The 11,262-nt window shown below is 32.8% G+C and overlaps 1 protein-coding gene across 1 annotated transcript; it reads left to right on the forward strand.

The window, feature by feature from the left end:
* Window positions 1–443: 443 nt before the first annotated feature.
* On the forward strand, window positions 444–1,504 carry LOC132720942 (uncharacterized). The gene is made up of 3 exons (XM_060705188.1): window positions 444–557; window positions 750–926; window positions 1,097–1,504. The coding sequence occupies exons 1-3, from the start codon at window positions 525–527 to the stop codon at window positions 1,394–1,396; spliced, it is 510 nt and encodes a 169-aa protein (XP_060561171.1). The 5' UTR covers window positions 444–524; the 3' UTR covers window positions 1,397–1,504.
* Window positions 1,505–11,262: the final 9,758 nt, after the last annotated feature.

Below are 11,262 nucleotides of genomic sequence, written 5' to 3' on the forward strand. Positions count from 1 at the left end.
TTACTACGCTAGCAGTCGATAAAAAATTATTTTTTTTAAATTTTTTCACTGTTATATTATATCCGACGATATTACCGCCCGGTGAAAAATTTTAACACAGATAACCGGCGTACCCATAATTTTCGTACCTGAATGTTGCATACCTTGTCAATAATAATATATAACAGTGAAAAAAAAATATTTTAATTTTTTTTTTTAATATATTGATATTTTATTGTATAAATAACAAAGTCAAACACAAAATTGGTCTTTTTTTTCAATGCCACTAGCACCTGTGATTTTATCAAGTCATAAATTAACTAACTATCAAAGAACACAATAATTCAGGAAGATGAAATACGATTTTCAAATTAGATAGCTTTCAAGCTTAAAATGGTTAAAAAGTGTGAATGACAGAGTAAAAATTTGTATGCGTATGAATACGAACTATTTTCCCTCGCAAGCCGTTTTACCAACTTTTATCCATTCACGCATTCTTAAAGTCTGGGGAGAATGTCAAACAAGTACCGCTATGTTTCGTTTTGATGTCGGGCAAGAAGAGACGAGATTATAAGAAGGTAAATTATTATGTTTTCTGATCTTACATGATTTTTTGCATTTCTTTTTAATGAATCAGTAAATTTATATTTCTTTTATTGGAAAATCCTTGAATACAATGTTAACATAGTATCTTTAAAGTAATTATATTTATACGTCTTGTTCATCTTTATTAAATAAATGCATTACATAAACGATTTTTTACATTGCAGGTTTTTCAAGCTGTGCTAAGGTTAATGCCATCAACAAATGTGGAGAAGTTTGTGTTAGATTTTGAGGCCGGGTTGTGGCAGGGGTTACGAGATGTTTTCCACGAGCCGCAAATACAGGGGTGTGCCTTTCATTTTGGACAAGCTTTGTGGCGTAAAGCTCAAGATTTGGGGTTACAGGTAAACATAATAAAACATTATTTTAAAGCTTTGTATAATTTTAAACCAATTTTACATTTCTCTACAAAATTATTATTGTCACTCTAATAAGTTTTATAAAAAATTATAAATGTAAATAAAAATACACACATTTAGATGTTATGGTCAATAAACTTTTTTTTCTTTTACAGAGTGCCTACAGCAACAATGATAAGGTATATAAACTGATGAGGAAGACATTCGCGCTCCCACTGCTGCCACATGAAGATATTGAGAAGACATTCGATAAGCTACAGAGTCAAAATACCGACGAAACCTTAGGCCAGTACTTTGAATATATCAAATCAACATGGATCAACAGTGACATCTGGAGCCCTGAAAATTGGTCCGTCTTCGGGTGTTCTATCAGAACTAACAATGACGTTGAAGGTTGGCATGCTCGTCTTAACAGACGTGGGACGTCAAGGGTAACCTACCCTTCTACTTGTTAACTACTCTATTGTTCCAGGAAGCCTGTGACATACCTATGATCTACAAACTGGTGAAAGAATCCAAACTTAGAAGAATTCAGCGAAAGTCCACAAGAACCATACAATCTAATTAATGAAGCTATGGGCAGAATATTCCAATAAGACTCTTTCAACAAAGAAATTTCTAGACAGTTGTGCCAGACTTTACGGTCCTGTATATGGAAAAAAAGTGCTGTGTTTGTATATAAATATATATATTTTGTATATGAATGTTCAATGTATGTGAATATATTTGATGTTTTGAAATGTTACATGTTCATCATTCCGTTTCCGTATATCTGTATCATGTCATTTTATCTTGTATTGGTATTGTAAATAATGTGTCTCTTCTCGTCTGTGATGTAAAATTTGTATATAAACTCGTCATTCCTCATCATTGTGTGTATTGTAATACTTGTGTCTTATTGTTTAATAAATTCTATTTCAGTGTTCTTTTTATTTCATGTGTCTGTGCTTAATATGTAAATTTTAATAAAAAAGTTTTGGACTTTAAATATGTCACTTCATTTTTTGTTATTGTGTTTTATTGCAAATAATTTTAATGTGATGTAATTCGTTATCATTGTTATTTCGTGTATTGTACATAAAAAATATATGTTTTTATGTGTCTTATTGTTTAATAAAGTTAAAATTTTAGCAGCGTTAGCGTCTTATACAAACAACGACATTGTAATATCCCGATAATTGGTCAATTATCACCTGCGTAAGTCGACGCAGTTACAAATACTTTCTTGAAAAAAGTACTCTACTCTAATATATATGTTACATATGTCACTTTGAATTAAAATATTAATACGAAGAACAAAAACATCAATAATTTAATTCTTTTATTACATTAATCCTCATATATATACTTTTTTAAATCACGGTCCGCCTCGTCTCGAGTGACGGTCCGCCCTGTCCCAAAATATGGTCCGCCTAGTCTCAAGTCACGGTCCGCCCTGGTACGGTCCGCCCTGTCTCACGGTCCGCCCTGTCCTGCAGTCCCTCTGACGTCATTTTCCCGAAATCGCCATCTTGGTCAGTTATTCCGAGAAAAGGTTGAGAAGATCTGCTATCAATTAGGAAGTCCCAGCTATTACGTTGATATTTTGGTTGCAATCAATTCCGTATGTATAATCAAGTTTTTTTCACAATCTGGTAAAGATATTGATATATTTCGCTTGATAGACTGCAAATTTTAGTGCAGTGTCAGCTCGGCCCTAAAACGTACTCGGCCCCGAGTCAGCTCGGCCTTTTTTCAACTCGGTCCACTTTTCAATTTATTAACAAATAAACATATTGGGTTTTTTATCATTTTTTATTGTTGAAACCACATAATTAATATCTGGACTTATTCAGAAACCTGGAAAGATATTTTCTTAAATTATTATTACATTTTTGACTATACTTTCACAGACGCTTGGGGTTTGGAGCTCAAAACGCCTTTAAAATCCAAATAAAATGCATATTTGTCAATCCCAGGACATGTACTGATCATATATATCGAAAAATCTTAATATATGCCGTTTTGATTTATTAATTCACATGTTGTGCATGGTTGCTTCAAGGGCTAATCAAATTGACATTTTTTTCACACAACTCTGTTGCCGGGGAAACTTGATAAACTTACCTCATTACCTTTGTTGATATAAACAATCAATAAAAACAACTTGTCTTTAGCAGCGGAATTTTATATACATCATATTAAGTCAGGGCTCTCGTTAGCATTTTGAGACTGGGGCCAGGGTCCATGCAGGGGGGAATTTTGCATGATTTTCGAATACTTTTCATTCAAGGGAAAAATTTTTTTTCAATAAGACTTGAAATTATGCCACATTTTGGAATGCTAAAAACTGTCCAGAACGTCTTATTTATATATACGTACTAATTTCCAATTGCTGTTCGCGGAAAACATACTAATTTCAGGTTGCCGATCGCAAAAAATATATTCGCCGATCGGCGTTTTCTATGCCAGTTAAATATTAATTTCAAGGGGGACTTTTTTGATTTTAGGGGAAAAAACACACTTTTTTGGTGGGGGATGGGGCCAATATTCGGCCCCAAATTTTACCAAACGAGAGCCCTGTAAGTCATCATTACTTTTATTGTTTAACATCTATATGATTATTATACTAATAGTATTCATGGAATTGGTAGAGGAATAGGCAGTGGCTAGCAGTATGAACCAGTATTAGCTGTATGCGAGTCAAATACGACTAGCATATACTCACTGTTGAGACTAGCTGTACAGCATTTTGAAAATGAGTTGCCTAAAACAATAATATGCAAACTTGTTTTTCTAAAAGAAGATTTTATTGAATATCATATACAATTTCAGTCAATGCGAAAGTAAAAAAAAAATCCACCCACAAGGACTGGGATCCTAAGACTGATGATTTTTTCCCCGCCCGGACTCTGACAGGTTTTTTTTGTAGGTATGGGGGAGGGATATTGCCATAATTATAAAGAAAAATATTCAGCATATATGAATTATCAGACTCAACTATAAGATACTAAAGAAAAAAATATACAGAAACATAATTGATAAAACATTAGCATGATTCACAAGAAAACAATTTACATGTACAACTTTCAAAGGTTTAATTTTGAAGATTGGAGAAAAAATATGTTTTGGTAAAGAAATTATCCGAGACAAGATGGTGGCTTACATTACTTAGCAAAAACTGGTCGTATCCTGCGGTGATTTTGGTTATCTTGGTCTGTGAATACAAGCAAAAATTAAAAAGATAGATCGATCTTGGAAGCTTTGCATATTTCAGAAGGCCAAAAATTGTTTCAAACTGGCTGAAATTTTATTCGGACATGACAACTGACTGTATCGAAATTTATCTCGACCCTACTGATTTTTAGTTGGCGAGGTCCGAGGACCGACAGCCTTTCGCACAGACTGCAATTTACAGTTGGTATAGTAATTTGTAGTGTTTGATGATCAAAAGATTTTTTTTCCTTCTGAAAATCATGGAGTTGAATAATTTAAATCTGTGTGAAAGCGCAAAGAGAAAGAGACTGAAAATTAATTTATTATTTCTATGGACATTATTATATAGATACATTTGTAATCAAACATGTGGGTCAATTTCCAACAGTAGTTGAATTATGACAAAGTATTTTTAATAATTTTATTTCACTTTTAGCTACTTGAAAATTTCATGCTGGATGTTTGCTTACCATTACATTTTGCATAAGAGCTCTATGATTGACATTAAAGTCCACGGGCCAATTCATTTCTGATATATCTTTCCGATATCTTGTTATAATATAAAAGGCTGAACGTCATCGTAGAATCATTAGGAAAAAATATAATTATATGTATATATTCATTCTTTGTAAAAATGTTAGAAGACTTGCAAGATACCGATTTTATCATTGCATTTATTTATTATTGAAAAAATGCTGAACGGCTATCCTCAACAGTGTGTATAGGCTAGAACTTTCAGTTGCATTTAGGGTCAAAATATATTGTTACAGTCATGACAGCTTTCCCGTTGCTGTCAACAAACTTTAACCTTTCATAACTTTTCAGATCTTGGTGTATTGTCTTCATACTTGGCCACAACAACCCTTCAAATAGACCAAACTAAACTTGACCTCTATATAAACATTCAAGGTAAAATATTTAAATTTTCCTGATTTTTGCTATTAGTGGCTATGACTTTGTTTTTTTTTTGAATGGATTGTCTTCAAACTTGTACGCAACAATCTTTCAGGATAGGACCTTATTCACTCATTAATCTTTGAAGCTTTTGTGATCAGAAGTTGTGTTGAATAATACAAATACAGAACAATTTCATTTACTTGGTTTTGCAATTTCTGAGACAATGGATTTTAAAGATAGTTGTTTTCTTAAAATTTAAGGACAGTATAGTAGATTGAAAAGACATTTAGTACATACTGTATATACACTATAACTACTATAGTATACTATAAAAATCTTTGTTCTTGGACAATTTTGAACAAATTGTTTCTTAAACAGTGTAAGAAATTAGGATTTGAATCGACTAGTCTGGTCGGACTACCAGATTGGAATATTCACTAGCCCAAAAGACATTTCTCTGGCACGATTAATTTGTTCAAAACAGTTGTTTATATTGCCTCTTAAAATACAGTAGCTTGGTCAGGCCTGTTACTGTGAAAAGTTGGTAGCCCGAGGAGAAATTTAGTATTCAGGGGCTATAGGACTACTGCTAATTTCTAACACTGCTTAAATTATTGATTTGACTATTGATTTCAACTAACATAATTATTGGGATACTATATGTATATCTAATAATAATTATATTTTATCTTTCCAACTTTCTGTTTCAGACGGTCGGCCTACATGTCAGATTTGTAAATGTGAACAGCACGATATCGATTTTAAGGATGCTTTAGGGTCAATGAGGATGAAATAAAATGTGAGACTGTCAATCTGACAAACCTTGCAGTGAATAAATGGTAAAATGTTTCTTTCAGTAGCATGGCATTTAAGGAAGCGGTACATGATGATTTAGAAGTGGTTGTATATGATATTTCTTAATTATTATATTCTAATAGCTTTTTAGTCCCCTACCGGTTTAACCAGAGGGGACTTTAGGTTTACCCTCCATCCGTCTGTCTGTCCGTCCGTCTGTCAGTCTGTCTGTCTGTCAGTCCGTCCATAAAAACTGGATCCCGCGATAAATGTACTGAAAATATTTTAATGAAACTTGATATATGGATAGATGGCAGTATGGAGATTATGCACGTCTTTTTTTTCTTCCTATGTTGAAAGTTCTGGTAGCTATGGCAACAAATAGCCTGAAAATATGGCAAATTGAACACATAAACTGGATCCCGCGATGACGCAAAAAGTACTGAAAATATTTTTATGAAACTTGATATATGGTAGATGGCAGTATGGAGATTATGCACGTCTTTGTTTTCTTCCTATGTGGAAAATTCTGGTTGCTATGGCAACAAATAGCCTGAAAATATGGCAAATTGAACACATAAACTGGATCCCGCGATAACGCAAAAAGTACTGAAAATATTTTTATGAAACTTGATACATGGACAGATGGCAGTATGGAGATTATGCACATCTTTTTTTTTCTTCCTATGTTGAAAATTCTGGTTGCTATGGCAACAAATAGCCTGAATTTCAAGATTTCTGATTTAAATTTTTCAGCTTTTTCACTATAAGTTCTTTATTTCTTAAGGTGTTTACTTCAAACTTTAAATATAAGTTTCTGGTCATCAATCATATGTGACAAGGTTTACAACTCTAGCACAAAAATTATCAGTATTACCTCCCTTGAACTTAGAATTTTTATGAAAAAAATGTTGTCTTTTTTAAATTACTTCTTTATTTCCTAATGTATCTACTTCAAACTTCATATATATGTTTCTTATTATCACTCAACATTTTTGAGAAGGTTAAATACTCTAGCAAGACTATTTCCAGAATTATGTCCCCCTTGAACTTTTTTTATTTTTCACTCCAACTTCTTCATTCATTATAGGATTTACTTTAAAATCCCACATCGTAATAATATGACAAGGTTGTATAAACATAATTTCCATACTAGGCAGGGAAACTTTAACACATTACTGTGATATAGACAAACTTAGAACTCAAAAGATTTAAGTTCATTCATGTCATTCATTCACTGGTAAAATTGACTGGCCAATGGCCCATCAGAAAGTTGCTGGGGTTCTAACCGGTAGGGGACTTATGGATTGCTTGCAATACTATGATAATTGCTTGTTTTTCTTGACTTGTTTAAAGGCTGACACAGGACAGTTTATTTTAAGTCAGTGAGCTTCTGTCACTGGATAGACTATTGTCACAAAAATCCAAATTTATAAAAAGGAATTACAGTGTATTTAAATATCATCTTATAGAATAGAAATTAGGAACAAAATTAATAACAAGAACAATTGTGACATGTAACATGTATTTAGGAATTCATCTTTTTCTTTTCACCTCAGGAGAATTCACATTAATTTAAAATATTGAATATTCACAATAAGCACTCCGACATATCTGACATATATGATTATCTTATCTTCACTTAGCTGTCTATAGCTTATCAGAATCACTCACATTTATAAATTTAAATGATTTTGAAAAAATTGCTGCTTAGCAAATAGATAAAATACTTGGGGTGTCTGTGGCGATTGGTTGACTTTAAACCTTTAAGCCTTTCACTGCTGTAGGTTCGTGCTCTGCAAGTGTTTACGGATCATTTCATGTGAGAAAGCTATCTAGCTCATTTATGGAACATTGATGGTACCCAGGTGCCTGAAATCATACACAAAGGTGCACCAAGGTCTTCCTCAAGCAGTAAAGCTGGAAATTGTGCTTTAAATTGCCCCCCCCCTCCCCGAAAAAACAACAACAAAATTAATGGAATATTTATTTTGCTATTAACTTTTTCTAAACAAATATTTCAGGAAACAGTGGCGTTTGTATGATAGAACAGTAATAGCAGGAGTGATAAGGACAGATGCATGTAGATGTGTCTTCATGTCGGAAACACTAGAGAAATTGACACATTTGGGTTTTTCAAAATTTAAAGAAATTGGAATACCAGGAGGCTGCTTGCCATTTGCAATGTTGGAATGTGTGATGTCGAAAGCCTCATGAATATAGTAACTTGACTTAATCTAATAAGAAAAAGAAAAGACATTGAGGAAAAAACTAGTCACCAGTCTTTCACCAAGAACATGAGATAACTTTCCAATATTTGAAATATCATAATATGTATAGAACTTGAATGAGCGACATAATATGTATTGATATTGAATGAGCGACCAGTTTTTCACTAGGAAAATAAGATCACTTATGTAATTTTGAAATATGTATGAACAGAACTCTATCAACTTCAAGGTGAGAGTTTATCATGAAGAACATGAGATAACTTATGTATGAACAGAACCACATTTGAATATAGAGGCGCCAGTTCATCACCAAGAAGATGAGCTAACTTATCAATGTTTGAAATCTGTTATACCCCCGCACAACAAAGTTGTAAGGGGGCTATACTGGAATCAGCTTGTCCGGCCGTCGGGCGTCCGTTGCTTTTTTCTTGTCCGTCCATAAAATTAAGATTCCTTTGACCCACAGTCTTCATATTTGGCATGGAGGTAAGTCATGATTAGTAGATGACCTCCATTAATTTTGAGAACACCAAGTCAAAGGTCAAGGTCACAGGGGTCTTGACTGTAGAAAGCTTTTCTGCCCAATAACTTAAGAATCCTTCGACCCACAGTCTTCATATTTGGCATGGAGGTTAGTCATGATTAGTAGATGACCCCTATTTATTTTCAGGTCTAAGGTCATGGTCACAGGGGCCTTGGCTAATTAAAGCTTGTCCGCCCAATTACCTAAAAATCCTTAGACCCATAGTCTTCATATTTGGCATGGAGGTTAGTCAAGATTAGTAGAATACCCCTATTGATTTTGAGGTTACTGGGGCAAAGGTCAAGGTAACAGGGGCTTTTATTACAATTAGCTTGTCTGCTCAAATGGTCTCATATATTCATCATAAAACACCTCCAGGCAAGGCTGCATGAAATGGGTGGGGCTGTTATTGAAGTCATTCAATGGCAGTTTTAGTTTTGAGGTCAGTAGGTCCAAGTTAAAGTTCACTTTGATCTTTTCTACTAAAACATGTAGAATATATAACTTAGCAATGCACTGGCTTACTTCCCTCAGATTTGGCTGAGCTGTAAATGACTACTGTTGATTCTGACAAATTGGTATGTGGGGGTATTCACGCCATGACAATGGCAGTTCTAGTTTGTACAGAAAATATCAAGATGCAAGTTTCTTTTATTAAGAATAGACTTATTGATTAGATAACTTACAATATTTACAAACATTTATAATTATACCACACCCATTTAATGTATTTCAGCTGAGAGTGTATTATCCAAAATACATGTATTGTTATAATGTACTTTATAGTATATTTATTGATATATTTATTGTAAAGTTTTGATTCTACTAGATTTTAAAAACATTTAGATTTTACTAGATCTTGAAAATATTTTGTTCCATGCTCTTTCATTTAGTTTTGAATAATGAATCCAATAAATACCTATAATAAGTATAGGATTAAAATTGATAAAATGTTTTCTATCTTTAACTTATATAAAAAAAGTAATGTTTAAACTGCTGGTTAGATTTCAAACAGGACTAAACAGGGGTGTACAGTGCCATCCTTAGTTGTGCACATTGTTGGCATGTTCTCATTGTCGGATACCCATGGCCGAACCATTAATATTCATCATTGATTGCATGTTATGTGACATGTTTATAAATTGTGGGTATCCAACGATGGCAGCCATGTCCTGTTTCTCTGCACAAAATGGCCCAATAGTTAAAAAAAGAAAAATCTATCACATGTACAACTGCCAAAATTCAAAAGAGTGATCAGAACCATACACAGTTTTGGGAGACATGTTTTTGTGACAAAAGCCCTTCAAGTTCATATATGACCTTGACCTTTATTTGATATAAAATATCTTTGGAGTTAGCTGGAATTGTCATTACTTTGTTATTTTTTATAGATTTGAATCGTGCTTGAACAAACAAACACAGAACCAACATGTTGAATTTTTCTGATATATTTTGACCTTTAAATGACCCATTACCTCCAAGGTTAAACAATTGAAATTCACTCACATTGTCATAACTTTGTTTTTGTCTATGATTTGATTCATTCTTGGACAAAAGAACAATTATCATTCAACTATGACCTTTACTATTCAAATTTGAAATTTACTTTATACATTTATATTATGTTTTCTAGGAGTACTGTAATAGATATTACAATATTCTCCTACTGATGTGTTTGACTTCCAATGTAAGAAAAAGCCGAGCATGGCCCAAGCTAGATAGTGGCTCTTGTTTTCAATGCCAACATGATTATATGTATCCATTCCCATTTACATTCTCACATGTATTATCTATTGTGCTTGAAAGGTTTCTACAAAGAATAAGTTTGTTCTTACAGTCCTGGTTTTATTTTAGAAATATTTTATAGACAGTTAAATTTTCTGTTTATTTTCTGTCTGCATAATCATTTCTTGGAATAAGTATAGTAAGTACACTGATTAATGTGTTATACATTCACATAAGGAAGTACTTTACATGAAAATTGGTTAAACAACTATAGTTTCCCAACAAAATCCAATGTCATAATTTAAAATGTTTATTCATGATATATATGATATCAATTATGCATTTTGCCTGGGTTTGTTAGTATGTTCTTGGTACATGATTTTCAATTTTGACAAGAGTTTGGAAGCGATACTATTACATTGTGTACAAAATGGGCACTTATTCAACTTTGAAAGAAGAATGATATCAGATTGGAACACCTAAAGTAGATTGCTATACAAATCTCGAATTTAGCACATATTGCGCCCCCATCAGTGCTTTCAGCACTTTGATTCTTTAATATACTTCCTTGTACAAATACAACAGTTCTATTTCTGAATTTGCAGATGGTATGTATTATAGTCATGATAATAGCAAACATTTCAAATACATTTTAAAAACACGTGTTTTGTTAGAGCAATTTCTTTTATCACATGTGTGCTTGAGAGAATAAGATAAAACTACCCATGACAAGTTTGACAATGAAACGGCATCAACATGAGAAATAATGTTAAAGAATGTTCGTTCTATGGGCAGTATCTTTATATTTCATTTAGAAAAAGTAATGATAACTGGATTCCTTTAAACAGTTTAAATCGAAAAACAAAAATGCATTTATTTATTTACTACAACATAGCTATGTTTCTGCCATATATTTTAATTTTTCCGAATCACTTTTTAAATATCTTTGGAACCA

This window comes from Ruditapes philippinarum, unplaced genomic scaffold, assembly GCF_026571515.1.
Source record: "Ruditapes philippinarum isolate M1 unplaced genomic scaffold, ASM2657151v2 ctg3706_1_1_1_1, whole genome shotgun sequence".
NCBI classification, from domain to species: domain Eukaryota; kingdom Metazoa; phylum Mollusca; class Bivalvia; order Venerida; family Veneridae; genus Ruditapes; species Ruditapes philippinarum.